This window comes from Anarhichas minor, unplaced genomic scaffold (assembly GCF_050575085.1).
Source record: "Anarhichas minor isolate MPS153535 unplaced genomic scaffold, ASM5057508v1 ptg000009l, whole genome shotgun sequence".
Lineage (NCBI taxonomy): Eukaryota > Metazoa > Chordata > Actinopteri > Perciformes > Anarhichadidae > Anarhichas > Anarhichas minor.
The window spans coordinates 5,484,822-5,503,590 of NW_027466455.1; the positions used below are offsets into that span (position 1 = coordinate 5,484,822).

The 18,769-nt window shown below is 42.1% G+C and overlaps 2 protein-coding genes across 6 annotated transcripts in view; one reads left to right on the plus strand and one right to left on the minus strand.

Annotated features, from left to right (window-relative positions):
* Positions 1 to 7,167: 7,167 nt before the first annotated feature.
* rap1gds1 (RAP1, GTP-GDP dissociation stimulator 1) overlaps positions 7,168 to 18,769 on the minus strand; it is a 40,954-nt gene continuing 29,352 nt past the window's right edge. For 3 of the 4 annotated variants that reach the window (XR_012953000.1, XR_012952999.1, XR_012952996.1), the window contains 2 exons: positions 11,351 to 17,894; positions 7,168 to 11,258 (listed from right to left, as the gene is read on the minus strand). The gene's annotated coding sequence lies outside the window, so the exon portion shown is untranslated. The remainder of the gene's footprint in view (positions 11,259 to 11,350; positions 17,895 to 18,769) is intronic. The other variant, XR_012952998.1, reaches the window with a different exon arrangement.
* tspan5a (tetraspanin 5a) lies at positions 7,404 to 17,787 on the plus strand. 2 transcript variants are annotated; one of them, XM_076087208.1, is made up of 10 exons: positions 7,404 to 7,793; positions 10,319 to 10,369; positions 11,142 to 11,288; positions 11,379 to 11,549; positions 13,108 to 13,233; positions 13,354 to 13,401; positions 14,015 to 14,131; positions 14,214 to 14,275; positions 15,294 to 15,334; positions 15,436 to 17,787. In XM_076087208.1, exons 1-9 carry the CDS (start codon positions 7,713 to 7,715, stop codon positions 15,304 to 15,306), a joined length of 816 nt encoding a protein of 271 aa, XP_075943323.1. In that variant the 5' UTR covers positions 7,404 to 7,712; the 3' UTR covers positions 15,307 to 15,334; positions 15,436 to 17,787. The 2 variants fall into 2 exon arrangements, 1 of the variants encoding a protein (XP_075943323.1); XR_012953001.1 differs by having other exon boundaries at positions 7,404 to 9,705; positions 14,015 to 14,275.

Consider the following 18,769-nt stretch of genomic DNA (forward strand, 5'->3'; position numbering starts at 1 on the left):
AATTATGCCATTCAGTTACCATACCAGAGTTCTGCCACTTCAAATAAACAAACAAATATACCGTGATACATACCATTACCAGCTGTGCTTCAGAGTTATACCATGATATCAATTTCAAGCCATAATCTAACAAATAGTTAACATTAGTTACTCCCACCTTAAATTCTTTAGGGAAAGTTTGAAAGACTATTTAGGTGTTTGGGGAATAACCTGGAACAAAATCTTACTAGAGTAATGTTGTAACTCAAACACATGAAGCTAAGCAGATTTTGTGTGAGTGATATGGACACAATGATTGGTGGTGGAATTGACTGCGATGCAAGGGGCACCAGCTAAAATCTTGCCTCAAAGGCACTAAATTGGTCAAGGTTGATTTCTGCAAGAAACCATCAAACATCCCAAATATAACAAAATCTCTTTGATTCAGTCCAGCCCTGTACAACCAGCGAGCTAACGTCCGGTGGGCTGGCTAGCAGAGCTAGTTTACAGCTGGCTAGAGTCATTTGGCCAAGCAGGTTCATTCAACATACGCTAGCCTATCTTTTCCTATGCTCTATTTTTAGTCTATGATCCCAGTTAATTAAGCTAAATAATGACATGTTTCTTATCTCTGGAAACAGTAAGACTAATAAATATTGGGGATGCATTTGCTTTACTTGCTTTATTGCTCAGGGGACCATGCATCAGCCCATGGGTTGCTTGTTGAGAGCAGAGCAGGACTGTGGCTCAGTACAGTCCATGGTAGAGTGTTTGTCAAAAGAAAGTAACATTCCTCAGCTTCAGAATGGGATCGGTTCACTAGGTCCTACAGCCCCTGTGGTTCCTGCATACCTATTAGGGAACACACTGTTACAATAGTCAGGTGGAAATTCCTACCTCACTTTATAGGAAAAAGAAGGGCAGATAAAGTATCATATCAGACTGGTTGGAAATAATCTGAACTCAGAATGTTCCGAGGAGTCTGCTTGGGATATTTTCATATAACGTTGGTCTTCCTCCTGCTGGGCTCCGTCACAGGTTTGCTGCTGATGGATCACCGCAGAGATACAGAGAATGACCAGGAGCGGAACAAAGCCATTTTGGAAATGCTACATATCAATAAAGTGTCTGCGAGTCATCAGGCTAAACCACATCCCTACATGAGGGGGATCTATCAGCGATTGGACTCACTGGAGGCTCAAGACTTTGGGAGTTCAGATGGAACGCTGGTGCAGAGTTTTCGGAGTGTAGCTGGTAAGGATTTCACATGAAATGCCATCTTGATTTAAATGTGTTCATTTTGCTTCTTTCTTGACATAATAATTAAAACTACTGTATAGTAATATTGAAACCTATGCAATCACGGAAAGCAATGTTTTATATTTCCTTTTTGATTGCATTAAAATAATAAAAGAACAAGGTAGTTAGCCTTAGCTGTGTTCCAGTGATGACGTCTTTGCAATGGGCAACCTGGAAGTGTTCCATTAGTAAAACATCTGCTGTCATAGCCTATCACTGTTTGGATTTTGATGTGCAGCATACTTAAAACCTACCAAATATGAAGACAACAATGACCCAAAATGTAACACTAGATACTGTATAACATATTGGCCAGCTGTAAACACAATATTGAATATTATCATTACATTACAGTCATTTAGCAGACGTTTTTATCCAAAGCGACTTAAATTCAGAGTCTATCACATTTCTACACCGTAGGCACAATTACGGGAGCAATTTTGGGGTTAAGTGTCTTGCTCAAGGACACATCGACATGCAACTAGCAGAGCCGGAGCCGGGGATTGAACCGCTGCCCCTCTGATTGAAATACGGCCCTGCTATCCACTTAGGCACAGTCGCCCCCACTCACTGTATAAAGTTGTTTTGGCTGACATGTTAGGAAAAAGTTGCCTATTTACACATACAGCAGACACATCTGGAATCTTGTTAGTGTCAACCTGATGAATGTCAGTCTAATGTTCACTCTCCTTTTAGCTCCTTTTTGGTCTCCACCAACTCCTAAGAAAGATATCTGGTTCTTTACAGCTGCTAACAGTGAGCACAAATTGGGTATGATGGATGCATCTTTTACGCACCATTCATATTACACAGTCATTTGATCCACTGTTAATATTAAAAGATTGATGAGTGCAAAATGAAGATGCACTAACAAGATAGATACAAGACATATGTCAGACTGCAAATTTAGTTTCCCATCATTTTACAAGGAGGAATTGTATAATATATGTTGCTAAACCTGTATTCACACCACCTTCGGCAATATCAGAAACTTTTTTTTACCAGTAATGGCCTCCTCTATTTCATCATGACAACTCTCAAATAACAAACAGCTCAAAGAAAATTACCTTCACGCGGTTATCAACATGTCAAAGGCTGAGCGCGACTGTGCCTAAGTGGAGAGCAGGGCCGTCCTTCAATCAGAGGATCGGCGGTTCGATCCCCAGCTCCGCTAGTCGCATGTCGATGTGTCCATGAGCATGACACTCAACCCCAAAATTGCTCCCGTAGCTGTGCCTACGGTGTATGAATGTGATAGAATCTGAATTGTAAGTCGCTTTGGATAAAAGCGTCTGCTAAATGACTGTAATGTAATGTAATGAGCCGGCAGCTAACGGTGCTAGCTCACAGCCCAACAGCTAACTAGCTAGCCAGCCCAACCAGCGTCAAAACAGGAAGGAAGTGGTAAAGTATTAGAACTATAGACTATATATAAGAAGTGGACGTAGTCATGCTGACGTCACCCATTGGTATGTGGACTGCCGTTATGAAGCCTTGAGCTTCGGGGATTTCGCCATTGCCATCTTAGGATACGTCTGTCACCATCTTTTGCTTTTTTGCAACCGATGAACGGTGTAACCATATTTGGAATGCAGAGGATTGACATAGTGACGCCTGATATGTCTCTGGTAGCAGCAGCAACCTGTCAATCACTGTGTAGCCCCGCCCTAAAGCATCCCCTGCTTTATGGTCTGTTTGACTCTAAATGGACCATAATGTACTAAATGAACATCATGCTGTATTGAAGAAGACTTGAAACTAGAGATTGAGACCATAAACTCATGTTTACAATGTTTACTGAGGTAATAAATCAAGAGAGAAGTAGAGTCATTTTCTCATAGACTTCTATACAACCAGAGGAGTCGCCCCCTGGTGGACACTAGAGAGAATGCAGATTTAAGACACTTCAGCATTGGCTTCACTTGGCAGAATCGGAGGTTGCCGCCTGAGTAGAGCCCGTTCCTTGCTTGATTTGATGGGCTGTGTGGACCAAGTGTGACATTGAGGAGCAATGTGACCTGGCACTGAAATGTTGAGAATATTTTAACTGTAATATAAACTGAAAGAAAACCGCTAGAAAAATGCAACACGTGGCACAAGAGAGGAGCACATGGCAGGTGTGCTATTGGAAAAAATTATTTAGCTGGAGACGTGTTTCTAGCAACGCGCCTTGGTTTTATGAACGCTGTTGACATTCTGTCTTTACGTTGCATGTAGTATTTTGCTGCTATATTATTCCTCTGAATGTCATATAGAGAACCTTTAAAGAGCAAAAACACATTTGTATGATCCTTTTAAGCCTTTGAGCCTTGTACTGCAGTCTTAACTAATCAGTCCCTTGTCTTTTCATTCTTTGGATCACCCAGGTCCACATCAAGCTCCTCCAGGATGGATCTGGTTCAATGTTAGCGGCCTGAACCCCTCAATGCTAGGTGCGGAGCTGGTTATGTACAGGAAGACCTTGCACCCCAATCCCATTAGTGTGACTGTCGCCCTGCACTGTGTCACAGCTTCACAGGGAGCTCTGGCAGAAAGTCCTGCCCTGGAGGAGAGACTGCTGACCTTGGATCAGCGATCCTCATCTGGATATGATGTGTTTGATGTGTCAGCTGTTCTGCCTGTGAAGCCTCTGGAGGTGGTGGGCTTTCAGCTGCGTTATACAGATGAGAGTGGGAGTCTGGTCCTTCATGAAGCCCTAACACGGAGTCTTTACTGTCTGAACAGAGGCTCCCTGAGTGAACCCTTACTGGTGCTTTACCAGTCACATCCCCTCCACATCTAACACTGTGAGCACTTTTAGTGTGCAGATCACGTCATTTTTATTAAACATATCTAACCCACCTCTGATATGCTGGATGTTTCATAACAAAATTGGAAAAGGGGGTGAGAACACATTATACTGATATGAGTAAAGTGTTGTAACTTTGAGATGAACAAAGCCTAAACAAAAATAAACCATTGTCTGCTTCTTTTATATATATATATATTTAAAATAAATTCTTCTCTTTTTTCTTTAGGGCTTTACTTGTAATGGACAAATGAATGCTTTTCATTTTAAGCATTTCCTTTAGGATGTGGCCTTTAGGCCTTTTCAAGTAACGATAACATTCTGATCATTATTCTGAGAAAAAAGAAAAAAACTAAACTGCACCAGAACTTCATCTTAGTTTTAAAATGTTCCACCGGAAGTCTTAGTGCTGTTGTGTCTGACTTGATTTGCGATGTCTGTTTGACAATCATGGGAGCTCACTGCCCTCCAGCGGACACAGTGAGTAACTGTAACACAACATTATATTGCCTTTTTTATTTCTCGAAATTTCAGATTTTAAGAGATTAAGATTATATTATGTCATTGGATATATAGATGAGATTCATGAGATGATATGTGTGATATGCCACCATCCCAGCTCCAGACTCAGACTAGCAGAAACATTGCAGTCTTTTGAGCGCCTTTCTGCAAATGAGTGAATGTGCAATCAATCACCTTCTGATCATTGTTTTCATGTGTTACTTGTAATTCAACATTGATCTCCACCTCACTTGCCATATTATTTTAGCACTATTGAATTAACCAACCTCAGGCCAGCCTGGTACTCTGGTCCCCTTCACTGAAGACTGTGTACATCATAGAGCTCACGGTCCCATGGGAGAACGCGTTTGAAGAGGCCTATGAACGTAAGAAGCTACGCTATGCAGAGCTTGCAGCAGAAGCAAAGCAGCGTGGCTGGAACACAAAAAACTGTCCAGTGGAAGTGGGATGCAGAGGATTTGTGGCTTCTTCGACCATCAGACTGCTGAAAGAGCTGGGAAGCCACGGCCAGGCTCTGAGGCAGACCATCAAGGCAGTCTCAGAGGCGGCTGAAAGAAGCAGCCAGTGGATTTGGATCAAGCGGAATGACCCATGCTGGGCTCCAAATAGGTCAGCATAACCCACTTGAGAATCCCCACCTGTTAACCATTCAAGCGTCTACCATTCTCAATGTTGTCAAGTTTGAGACAGTTGGGCACGGCCCTTGGGGAGGGTGTATGCAGAGGTAGCCCGCAGGGACCACGTGAGTCGCCCGCGAGACATGTTCTAAAAATAGCACTAGTCACCATGGAGCTCCGTCTAAAATTGTAGTTGCTGTTCTTTTTTAATCAAAAACGCTTGCATTAGTGTAGATTTTAAAATGACAATATTTCTTGTCATAAGAGAGTTGGGTACCCGGAGGCGCACGGCGGACAGCCAGGACGAGGCCGCCGTACCGCACTAGGTTTTCAGGTTCCGAATGGCGGGTGCTTCCCGTTGGCGCCAGACGCGCGCCGCGAGCGCACCCCGTCGTCAGGTCCGTAAATCCTCGGAACAGGCCGCGGGGCAACAACTCAGGGGTGGCGGGGGTAGAGGCGAGGCAACGCAATCCGACCGAAAAGGCCCAGACTAGAGGTTTGAACGCGGGCGCCCGAAGACGCTCGCGCGCCTCGGAGGGTTGGATCCCCCGCTCGGCTATAGACGAGACTGGTTACTAGTTTCTTCGTGGAGAAAAAGGTACCGTTGGAAAAGCTGGTGTCGGTGATAACAGACGGTGCTCCCGCGATGACGGGCCGGCATGCAGGCTTCATTGCACAATGCAAAGGTGACCCAGAATTCCCAAAATGTCTACATTACCACTGCATCATTCACCAGCAGGCGCCATGTGCAAATGTAACCGGCTTTAATCATGTGATGATACAAAAATATCAGAGATGTGATACCTCTGACTTTCAAATGTTGAAACGGATTAACAGAAATAAAAGTTGCATGTTTAAATATGTATGTGTAGCTATACCACCATTGTTGTGGAAATCATTCTTAATAATTATTGTGAGGAATAATTAACTGACATGTGATCAAACAGTCTCTTCACATATATTATTATTAATAAAAGGTGATCTGTGCAATTTTGTTATTCAGGAAGTTTGTATCAAATAAGTAGCCCTTCGTACTACTCGGACCCTTGAAGTAGCTCTCAGTTTAAAAAAGGTTGGTGACCCCTGGTGTATAGTGTTGAAAGGCCGAAACACTCAATGACACAAGGGAACATTACTGATGATGTGTTCTGGGCCCAACTGTCCCAAAATTCTACAACCTAAACCAAACCAAGATACACCCCACACAAGCTGGAAAACCTCCACTTGTAGATCGTCAACCACTCAAAACAAGGTTAATTTCCTGGAAGTGCTCACCACCTTGGCACAAAGGACAGACAAACATCATGTCCTGTGTTTTTTGATTCATTACGATTTCATGAGTAGTCAGAATGAGTCCAAATGGCCATTTTGGAATTTCAAAAAGGAAACTAATTGCAACCCATGCTTGTTATATTTGCAATCTATCAGATTTTTTTTTATTTAGATCCCCTGAAATTTCAATCAAATACCTTATTTTTAGCAGGAAATATTGAAACGTCCATATACTTCGGGGGACTGCCCGGGGCCCTTTTTAAAACCCATTTTGCACTTTTTTTCCATTTACAAGGTCCAATAATAAAAAGATATCTGCTTGCGTGCTGTACACCGTTTTGTCTATACCCTTACCACACATTGCTGAAGTTTTCTGAGGATATTGATCTCAAAAACGATACAATTCTCAAAAACATTTTACAGAACTTTGGTCTCAAATATCATATATATAAGATTTGAACAAAAAATAAATGGTAAACAAAATCCATCTGATCTGACACGGAATGACCCACGGTCATGTTATTAACATTTTATAATCATTTCATTTCATAAATATTTATCATACAACGACTTTAAGAGGTTTATATTCTACAATTAGATGCATTAGATATGTTTTAGTGCTAATTCATATTTAGATTATTTTAGGCAAAAAAAAAGCAGACTAAAGAATAATTAGTCATTTTCGAGCAGTTAAAGTGAAAATAACAAAAACATTTATTTCAAAATATTCCGATTTTTCTAACAAAGTTTGATTGTCGAAAAAATTCTGGTTGGTAATTTGTGTCATTATTACTGAGTAGCGGCATCTCTTCTATCAGTAACAGGCTGCATGATTCCGGACACCGGAAGTGGTATGTCTGTCCTCTAACGTGATTGGTTACATTATCAGTCTCTCGAGTGTTTTTTTCCAGCCAATCATTGACGACCTCCCGCAGCAGCGGTACGCCTCCTCCAGGCGCAATTCGCCCAGAAAATAGCGGATCTTCTTTTATTCTGCGTTTCACCGCGTTAACGTCCGCTTTCTGTCTTACACACTACGTGTGTGAACGCGCCCTGAACCCGCTTACAACATGCTCCCGATGCGGATCCGAAGCCGGCTGTGAGAACGTTTGAAGCGGACCAAGTGGAAATGCCTCCCCGGAGCGCTGAACCTGTTCCACCCCGCACACAAAGCCTGTGAAGCAGGCCGTGTTTTTTTCCCTCACGCAGAGACGACGCGCCGATGATGCTCAAACATGTCGGGGAATCAGTACAAAGGCAACGAAGTCAGCTGCTGCATCAAATACTTCATTTTCGGATTCAACATCCTGTTCTGGGTGAGAAGGTTTATTCTTTTATTGGTCTGCGCCTCTCTCTGGTTCAGTTCGGTTATTATCGTGTCCACCGGCCAGTAGGGAGGAAGGCCCCGATCACCAGCGCATCTCATCGTTCATATTCATAAATAGTCGGATCAATGCACGCGCGCCTTATTGTGGTTCTGTCGGTCCGGTGGAGCAGCTGCAGCCTCACAGCTAATCGGCTTTTTGTAGCGAACTAATGACAGCTCAGCCTCGGTGTCCGGCTGCAGGCTTATCATTCATATCACACCCACAATGACAGCTCGATCTATGACTATGTAGACATGACGTCATGTGTCTCAAGAAGTGATGTCATTCACGTCAAACATATGGGAGACGCCAGACAATCTGTGGGGAACGTCCCGGTTTAAAGGCCACTATGAGATGTTCCAGTGAATATAATCTGCATGTAAACTACCAGTTCATGTGAAGAATACTAATAATAAACTGATGAAATGTCAGAGAACGAACTATCACAAGCTCCCACAAAGTCACTTTACTATCAAGAGAGAAGCAGTGAATCTTCAGCGCTATTCCTTATAGTTTTACTTGAAAATGTCTTAATTAATGAATTCATAATCAGACGTGAGATAGATCAACTGTCTGTCCAACTTATAATCAATAAATCCACTCGTTTTTTCAGCTTTAATGTCAATGCGTTTCCATTTTATTTGATATATTTTGCATGAATAATAGGGGAGCGAGGGGTCAGCTGAAACATGGTCCAAATCTTCATGAATTGCAAATTAAATCATATTTTTAATTATTTGAATTTTTAAACTTGCAAAATGCAACTAACAATGATTTCCATTATTGATGTATCTGCTGATTAATATCACGATGGACCAATTAATTGCATGGTCAATAAAGCATCAGGAAACTGTGAAAAACATCCATGACAATATCCCAGAGCCCAAGTTTATGTCCCGTTTTACCCGACCAATAATCCAAATCGTCAAAATTATTAAATTTACCATCATGGAAGACCAAAAAAAGCTGCAAATTTTCGCTTTTGAAAACCTGGAACCGTCACATTTTTGCCATTTGGGGCCTTATTTTAATCTCACAGGCACAACGTGGTGGGTCTCTGTGTGGGCGACTCCAAACACACCTGCTGCTTCGTTCACAAAGTACTAAAGGGCTGGGTGAAGGTCAATAATGATTGGAGGGTGAGATGATGAACAAATACACTCTAAGCCAATCACATCGCTGGTCTCTTTGCTCTGAAACAGCTGGGCCAATCACTGTGCAGCTCACACAGATGTGCAGATGTGTTTTCAAACAGTTCACCTAACTATCTATGATGATAGTTAGGTGATCTGTGCATCAGTCCTAATTCTACTTTATTTCAGGTTGTAAATGTTACATCATATCTTAAAAAGTGACCCACCACCATAAAACATGTCAAGAATAAAGGATGAAGCACAGATTGTGTAGCTTTAGGTAAAGGAGGCTGTAACACTGAGCTCCAGTCAGAAGAAGACCTCTTCTAACAGACCTGTGTGGTGTGTGTGTGTTCATTCAATGAAGGTGAACTCAGTGAGCAGTGTGTGTGATGTCACTGCGCTCTGACGCCGCTCTTGTCCAATCAGAGGCTGCAGCTTGTATCAACATGCAGTCCGTCCTGCTGCCTTCAGATGGCTGCAGGGATTTAATGAAGCGAAGGAGAAACCTTTCACTCGGTGTAAAGCAGCTGTGCACAACAGACACGCATCTAGAGATGAATGCATATTTACACTTTTACCTTTTTAGGTTTGCTCTTGTTGACAAAATCACCAGACTGACAGCAGAGTGACACTGCTCCAGAAACAGACTCTATTCTCAGAGCAACAGCTTTCTTTGTGCTGCCACTTTGTTCCTCTCCTCCCACCTCCTCCTGAGCAAAGAGAAGGTCAGGAAAATACCAAACTGCTTGTCTTGGTCTTTGAACTGCCGAAAAAGAGGCGCTTTGCTTAAGAAATGGCGTAAAGGATTGATCAATTATCAAAACAGTTGCCAATTAACTTTCTGTCAATCCATTGATCTACTGTTGTGGCTAAAAGTTAATAGAAAGCTCATCAATTACAAATTATTGAAGTGTACAAATGTGAAATGTGCAGGGTGGCAAACATGCCTTTCCTTCTAGGAACGCTGACTGCAGTTAAAGAATTCACAATGCAACACAAAGTGAGGAAGACCACGATACATAAATAATAAGAAAAATCCATTCATTCGTAATAATATCAGAAGTGGAAGCTAAACAATAATAAAGACTGCAAGTTTCAGGAGTGATGATGTAATGTGGAGGAAGAACTGGTTCTGAATCAGCATCTGACTTCATGTGAGGGTCAACATACTATGAAACAAACAATAGAGCTATGACATCATCCTGAGAGAGAAATAAAGACAGTAAGAGATGAAGCAGGCTCACAGTGGCCGTGTCTGAATAACAATGTGACGGACATGGTGTCACTGAGCATCAACCCATCTCTGCAGTGATCTGACATGACTGTGGTGTTTTGCAGCTGCTGGGCATGGCCTTGGTGGGGATCGGACTGTGGGCATGGAGTGAGAAGGTAAGCAGACACACCAGTACTACCCTGGAGTATTCCTTCACTTCAAAATACCTTCCGACATGCTGACAACTTTTCTTTTTTGCTGTGTGATGAATAATAATAATTTCTCTTTTTCATATTATTGCTATTAATAGCTGCACTAATTCATTTTTTTATTATGAAGATTATTTATGGGGGGGTATGACATAACACAGGTCCCACGGTTGGAATGGAACCCAGGTGGATGTGGTTCTATGGGATCGCTGTAACCACTCAGCTACCATGGAGCTCCACTAATAATAGATTTATAGTTGGATCAAATGACTAATTATCACCAACTCTGCTGTTCCTCTCTGCTTTACTGAGCTGCTGAGCCTCTTTTAGCTCGTTGTGGTTTTACGACCTGCAGCAGCAGCAGACAAAGTTAGCAGTTAGCTAACAAACATTGGTTAGCTTCTAGCAGCTTCTTCTGCTGCCCCCTAGTGGGCAAAAAACAAGAATACAGCTTTAAATCCCGGCCCAATGTTTGCAGTTTTATCCTTGAAATAATTCTGTATAGTTTAAAACCAGGTTCAACTATCAAACTGAGTTTACTATGCATTTGCTGATGAAACCCAGGTGATATAAGTAAGACACATTTCACTGAATCAGTTTATATTCCCAGCTGTAAATATAAATAGGTAAACCCTCTGTTATTGTCTTCATTTGTGTAGTTCATCCGAACTATTTTGGTCCTGAAAGAGACAGCTGTTTGGCTCACACTTTGTGTTCTCTCTGTGTCTCTCCCCTCCAGGGGGTTCTGTCCAACATCTCGTCCATCACAGACCTGGGGGTGCTGGACCCAGTCTGGCTCTTCATGGTGGTCGGGGCGGTCATGTTTATTCTGGGCTTTGCGGGATGCATTGGAGCGCTGCGGGAAAACACCTTTCTACTCAAGTTTGTATGTTCCATGAACATGAAGACCTTCCAATTTGCACCGTGATGTATGATGGGTAAACTCACAGTATCGCCGTCTGTCTTCCTGTCGTAGTTCTCCGTGTTTCTGGGGATCATCTTTTTCTTGGAGCTGACGACGGGAGTCCTGGCGTTCGTCTTTAAGGACTGGATTAAAGACCAGCTCAACCTGTTCATCAACAATAACATCCGGGCGTACCGCGACGACATCGATCTGCAGAACCTCATCGACTTCACTCAGGAATACGTACGTTTGCATTTACAGTTCAATCATGACCCTGGAAATAATGTTAGCAGTTGCTTACTGATGTATGTAACAGTACATTTACTCAAGAACTGTGCTTAAAGGTACACTATGCCGGAATGTGTCGCTTACTGTTTGTAAACACAACATTCACAGTTAGCCCCTCCTCCTCAGCTCAACGAGCAAGAGAGAGAGAGCAGTGCTGTTGGATCAGGCAGCAACCTTCGGTTCTGTCGAGTGAAGCCGATGCTGAAGTGTCTTGAAGCTGCATTCTCTCTAGTGTCCACCAGGGGGCGACTCCTCTGATTGTATAGAAGTCTATGAGAAAATGACTACTTCTCTCTTGATTTATTAACTCAGTAAACAAAAAGTTTCAAGTCTTCTTCAATACAGCATGATGTTCATTTAGTACATTATGGTCCATTTAGAGTCAATAGACCATGAAGCAGGGGATGCTTTAGGGCGGGGCTACATGGTGATTGACAGGTCGCTTCCACTACCAGAGACGTATACGGCGTCTCTACGTCACGCCTCCACATTCCAAATATGATAACCTCCGTTCATTGGTTGCGAAAAAACAACATGGCAACGGCTGTAATTCAAGATGGCGACGGCAAAATTGGAAACTCGAGGCTTCAAACCAGCAGTCCACAAACCAATGAGTGACATCACATCGACTACGTCCCCTTCTTATATACAGTCAGTGCGGTGGTGGACGAGCGAGATAGCGAGTGAATGAAAAGAGGCGGTTACATTCAAAAGCACAAATATACGCGGCTCTGCACCACAACAAGCGTGCGGGAAGGTGCCGCGTTTTGAATGAGTCTACACATTGCTGTCCCAGAAAGTCCTGCATAATATACCTTTAAATACAAATGTGAGGTACTTGTACTGTAGTTGAGGCAAATATTGTACTTTTTGCTGCTCAACATTTTTCTGACAGTTACTTAGCAGATTACATTTATTAATACAAAATATAATCAACAAATACACCCTGATGTATAATTGTATATTAAAGTACCCATCAATATGTAAAGTAATTCAAATGAGCTCCATCTACTGAAACATTCAAGCAATGAACACATGAATGCATCAATAATTACAATCCAATCATGTGATGTATATTATTCTGCATTACTTTTAGTACTTGAAGTATATTTTGCTAATAATACTTTTACTTAAACTCAAGTACAATCTTGATATCAGGACTTTATCTTGTCCACACTGTTGTACGGGTACTTTAAGTGACGTACTTGAGTACTTTCTTCACCACGCTAACAAGCGGTGATACTACACTAAAGGTCTCAACTGCACAGCTTAATATTACGTTGTTAATACGGACATAACATGAGGATTCACTGCAGGATGCTTTCACTGATGTAAAGCTGCTCTGTGGAGGCTTTGACCTTGAAAAGTCACTGTTCTGAGTGTACTTAAGCAAAGTAAATGTCCGCTGGTGATGGGTCTGAAATTTGAATCTTCCCCATCTACATATGGAGGAAATGTGGAACTCCAACAACAGGAACCTTTTAACCCTTCTTGTGTCTCGGTGTGACTTCAGTGGGATTGCTGCGGTGCGTTCGGAGCAGACGACTGGAACCTGAACATCTATTTTAACTGCACTGACGGGAATCCCAGTCGAGAAAAGTGTGGCGTTCCCTTCTCTTGCTGCACCAAGGACCCGGCGGTACGAGCACATAAAGCCTGGCTCATTGACATTTTAACCCCATCGCATCTTTTTTTATACATTTGTCATTTGCTGCTGAACATCATTGAGACAGTTTAACGCCTTGTTTCCTGTCTCCAGGAGGATGTAATCAACACTCAGTGTGGATACGACATTCGAGCTAAACCAGTAAGTGACTCGTTCACTCTCACTCTTTCATTTTGAAGCCGCCCTTCTATTTTATATTCACTAGGAAAATGTAATATTTCATCTCTCCTACTTGATTCCGTAGTTATTTAGTGCTAGTTATAACACAAACAGTGATTTTGAGAACAGGTTAAATCGCCATCATGCCTCATTTTTCTTACGTTAAATCTCGCTTCTGGAGGCCAAGATTTATAACAATTACCAATTTGTGTCCTTAAAATGAAAGGGTGGGAAAAGCTCTGCTATGACAGATATGATACATTTAATTACATATTCATTTTAGAACTATTATCTCCGAAGATCTTTCTCCCAGGAAGAGTAACAGTCTGATAATTCAAAGGCAGATGAAAAGATGCCGAACATAAAAATGTATTTGAGGTCTTTGTGTCCGGAACACCAAAGCAGGCCTCCAGTCTCTGCTCAACAAGAACACATGGTGATCCATCTCTGTACCGGACGGCCTACACTAATGAAGCTGATATCTTTCCATGGAACCTTTTTTTCATTTAGACATTTCAAATGGCAGATGTTTTTAGTTTTTTTAAACCTGCGGAGGTGAAATGTGAAGCTGATGACAGGCGGTTGTGTTGATCAGGACTCGGAGCAGAAGGACTACATCAACGTGAAGGGCTGCGTGCCGCAGTTTGAGAAGTGGCTGCAGGACAACCTCACCCTGGTGGCCGGGATCTTTATTGGAGTTGCACTACTGCAGGTCAGTTCCCTTCACATGTTCACCCGTCATGATGACAGACAGCATCAGTCCATGTTACCCTTTGTTTGTCTTTCATCCACAGATTTTTGGTATTTGTTTGGCCCAAAACCTAGTGAGTGACATCGAAGCTGTGCGGGCGAGCTGGTGAGAAAATGATCTTTAATACTTCAGTTCAGAATCTCACGTGTCCTCATACAGACAGCAGCTTTTCTGAGGCTCCCCTCCCTCGATTTGCACCCATTTGTTTCACAAAAGGCCCATGTTGTTCACATACTATGAACAGATTCTGGATCTTTGAGTTTGAAGTAAATTGGCATCGTCATTGCTTAACTCAAACATACCAGTATTTTTCAGAATCAAGAAAGCTTGATGCAAGGTTTGCACACAGGCCTGGAAAGTACAGAGCCCCTATCGTCTCATTCACACAAGATCCATAAATCGATTTTGTTCAATACATTTGTATCATATTCACACTAGTCACCGTCTTGCTTTGTACAAAAATCCATACTTTGTCCACATAAAATATGAGCGTCAGTTGTAATCTTGTTTCGGTTTCTGCACAAGATCCAAGTTTTGACATGAAAGTCTCTTCTCCCCCCCCCCCCCCCCCCCATAGCCAACATGATCTACATTCTACATGTGGAGCAGCAGTAGTAGAAATCCCACCATGTTGTAGGTTCAGATGTTAACATTTTCTGAAAAAGACCTTTTTGATCACTTCTAAACATGGTTACGCTCAGAGTTTAGGCACTAATACGACTCTGTAGGATTAAGGCATATTCATATTATCCGTTATTGTGAATGTGGTTCTTTGAGACGGGGGTCATCTTTGCGGTGGCAGCCGATAGAAATATTTCAGAATTGCCAGAACTGCAAAATACCAAATTCATGTTCCTACTGAGCTATGGAGTTTGCATCAATAAGCCTTGGAGTCATGTGACTTTGACAACAGTCCTGTCTTTCTTCGTGGCCTTCTCTTCCTGTGTGACGTTCTTCCATTTGTCTCTTCTCTGCCTCAAAGTGTCTTCTCTCTGCAGCCTTCTGGTTCAGACTGCTGATCCCAACCCGGCACTTTTCTGCTTTCTGTTGTTGGCTTGTTGTTCATAAGCAAATGATTCTGCCGGCTTTCTGATGAATTCACTTTACATCTGCTCTTTTCCAGTTTCTTTACCTGATGCTGACGCAGCATTTCAACTCAAACAGGTAATCCTTTTTTTTTTGCTGAAATAGAATTTGGCTGTATACGTAAAATACACAATCACATAAAAATGTTAAATAATGTTGATTGGATTTTGTGTTGTCAGCTCGGGGTCTTTGAACACATCGCCGGGGGAGCATTCAGAGGACCTCGCCGATCTCCTGCACCGTTTTTCTTCACCGAACCAGCACCTTTTTTTCCAAGGCACTACCACGTGAACCGATCTGTATATAACACTGTGTGAGTTGTTGGAGACGAGGGTTAAACATGCACTACATGCAGGTCGCTGGGTTTTGATAGTGACGCGTAGAGAGTTGGGGTTTTGATACATCTTTTGATAATAGATCGGTATTTTTCACTGTGGAACCGACGCTCCACTGCTAAACCCATCATGTAGGACCGTGACATAGTTGTGTTCCAGAAACCGCCGATCGGCTCATTTTAAAGTTGAGTGCTGGCTTTGTAAACCTTTCCACCGCTCACGCTCTGGCGGGCCGAGTAAACAAACTGAAAACAGGATGTCGCTTTTTTTTTTTTTTTTTTTCTTTCTTCTCTCACATAATACGGATAAGGATTAGGATTTTTGTGTGTTACAGCAGATTCCATACACTCCATCACAAGATGTATCTCACAATTTCAACAATCTAGTCAAAGACTTCATCTCTGAACTCCGACTCCTTTTCTTTTCCAATTCTGGTAAAGTTGTTGTAAAGCAGCTTACGTTGAGAAAACATTTAAAATGCAAACTTTTTTTGTAAATGGATATTTTGACGTCTAAGTCAATACAATACATTTAAGACATGCCGTCTGTATGGTGAACGTAGCCATTCGGCGCGCAGATCCACAGTCCTCGCTGAGAGTAAAAAATGCTTTCCAGAGTTCAAAGCTGAAGCTAATGTGAGGAACTAAAGTGTTCCTCACTTTGATTTAGGATTTAGGATTTATTTCCAGAAATGGAATACAGTATTAATAACTATGTTTTCATTAGTGTATAATCACGTGAAACTAAGAACGGCTGTGTTTTCATTAGCCTAGAATGAGTCCTTTATATCTACAAAGGCAGCAGTCTTCAGAGTCCACCACGCTGCACCACCATGTTTCTACAGTAGCCCTGAAAGGACAAACTAAATACTGGCTCTAGAGAGCCTTTCACCTTTTCATGTTACCTGAAGGCCACCGTAGTTCTACTACACAGGATGATGGGAGGGTTATTTCATTGGATGCAATCTGCAACTTCACCACTAGATGTCACTAAATCCAACACACTGGGCCTTTAACGGTCGGTGTTCGCCCAAATCAAGTAGCTCTTTGTCTGGTTCCAGCATCTGAAAACACCCCAAAGAAAGATACGCATGCTGATTGGCTAACAGACAGGAAGAATTATGTTGGTGTTAAGAGGGGTTTGAAAAATCTTAACTAATCTTTTCAATGAAAAATTTGTTGAAAATATATTTATATTTCTCAAAGTAAGGAATTGAAAAAGTCAAGTTTCAGCATCTGTAGCAAAGCTAGCACTAGCCCAGGCAGCCCGGTCCTACTGTCACATTATGTCCAATATGAAGTCTGTAAAACTGGAGCAGATCTTCTGACAGTCCTGCGAGTTTAAGTTAACCCTTTATTTCACACCTTTTTAAACATTTTGAAGATTTTAAATAATCTGGATCATGTTGAAGCTCTGATCCACGTGTGTAGCTGTAACCCACCTGTCATTTCATTTCATATGTTGGTTAGAACCATGATACGGAGGTTGTGTTTCACTCACCTGGTTCCAACACGAGGATCAAGTCCTTTGTCTTGACTTCTTCAGGAGGAGAACATGTTCAGTATTGTCTTAAACATTTCTGCCCTTACTCGAATGAAAACAAACCTGGCACGTGTCTCCAGTGGTCGTCTTTCACTGCCTGTATTGTGACGCACATCTGATCAGTAAACACAATGTTGAATGAACAAAATTGAAAACAGAATTATGAAATGGAAAGTGTTAGGATGTTGATTTTCCTCTGCGTTCCTTTCGATGGTTTGAAGCGATTTGCTCAAAGCATGCATCACTTGTTTTGCAAAGTATTTGCAGTATTTTTCCAGTAAAGTATGTTCAGATTGATATTGTGGAGCTCGTACACTGAAAATGTGGAAGTGTTAAGCAACAAGGGATCAGTAGTGCTTTTCATACTGAAAATGTATTGTACATCTGATCGTAACTTCCCTGGTAGTTGTGCTATTGAACATTGAAAACATTGGTTACTACTGAAGCTGATTTGCTGCGGTGAGGCGTCCTACGGTCCTGTTCAGGCCTCACTCGTCACCAGCTGCACCACTTCTACAGATTAGATGATCACATGGAATCCCACAAACACTGTCATGTAACTACCTCCTCTAATGTCCTCGTCTCATGTCCTGTTGAAATTGGACTGGTTTTAATATCAATTAAAATGAATTAAAGTGACTGAAAACAATTGCATACTTGAGTCTTTAAAGTGGTGTTTCTTCACTCAGATTTATGGCACCAAGAGCTGCTGGTTTGTTTGTGCATCACTTCCCACACATCGTCTGTCAGTGTTCCCGTCGCTGCTGATAGAAACTCGTCTGAACAACTGGACTGATTGATGTTTAAACCATGTGCAAGTACGACTGTCACCGTTTATTTGATATATAACCTGCAGCTAACGTTTGTACCGTGTGAATACTGGTCATCTGGGGGAATGAACGTGCACTGCAGTCATGAAAAACGCACGGACAAAGTGAGACCACATTCTGTCTACACTCCATGTGCGCATTAGTGCCATTGTAGATACAAAGAAACAACTAGAAGTACCGCCTCGTGGTTTCAGCTTCTGCCAAACAGACACGTCTGTCCACCACGTCAGCATTTTCTTCTGTCAGACATTTGTGTTAAATTGTCATAATTATCATACGAATGCTTGAGTTATGGTGCAAAACAGGATTTGTGATGTCACTTTGACCACCAGATTCTAATCAGTTCATCCTTTGTGTCGAGTTTAGAAGAAACTCCTCCCAGACGTTCCTGAGATATCACTAGGGCGAGGTATTGTTAAAAAAACTACCAAGCCAGTACAAACACCAGTACCCTGAAAGTGGTACCAATAGAGGACTTCATGTGAATCATCACCATCATGTGAAGAGAAGCCGTGTGCAGCGCTGCACAGCCCTCACAAGCAGCTACTGCTAAATACACCGCAAGTGAAGCAAAGACACTCGGCTGCTTGTTGGCAACTTGTGACTTAAAGTTTTGTTTCAAATTGTTTTTACCCTACAATGGTACTTATAGACCGTCATAAACATAAATACACATAGAAGGCAAAGCTAATTTTAGAGGCAGCGCAGTCATACAAAGTCAATGGAAAGATGTGAGCGGATGCACATTGTCCCGAGGTAGCCTGACGATGTGTCGGATGAAAAGACACCGTGCACACCCCCAACTG

Coding starts and splice junctions, on each gene's coding strand:
- tspan5a (XM_076087208.1), top strand. CDS start 7,713: ATGTCGGGGAATCAGTACAAAGGCAACGAAGTCAGCTGCTGCATCAAA. Junction 7,794..10,318: donor GATTCAACATCCTGTTCTGG/GTGAGAAGGTTT, acceptor GGTGTTTTGCAG/CTGCTGGGCATGGCCTTGGT. Junction 13,234..13,353: donor GCTGCACCAAGGACCCGGCG/GTACGAGCACAT, acceptor TCCTGTCTCCAG/GAGGATGTAATCAACACTCA.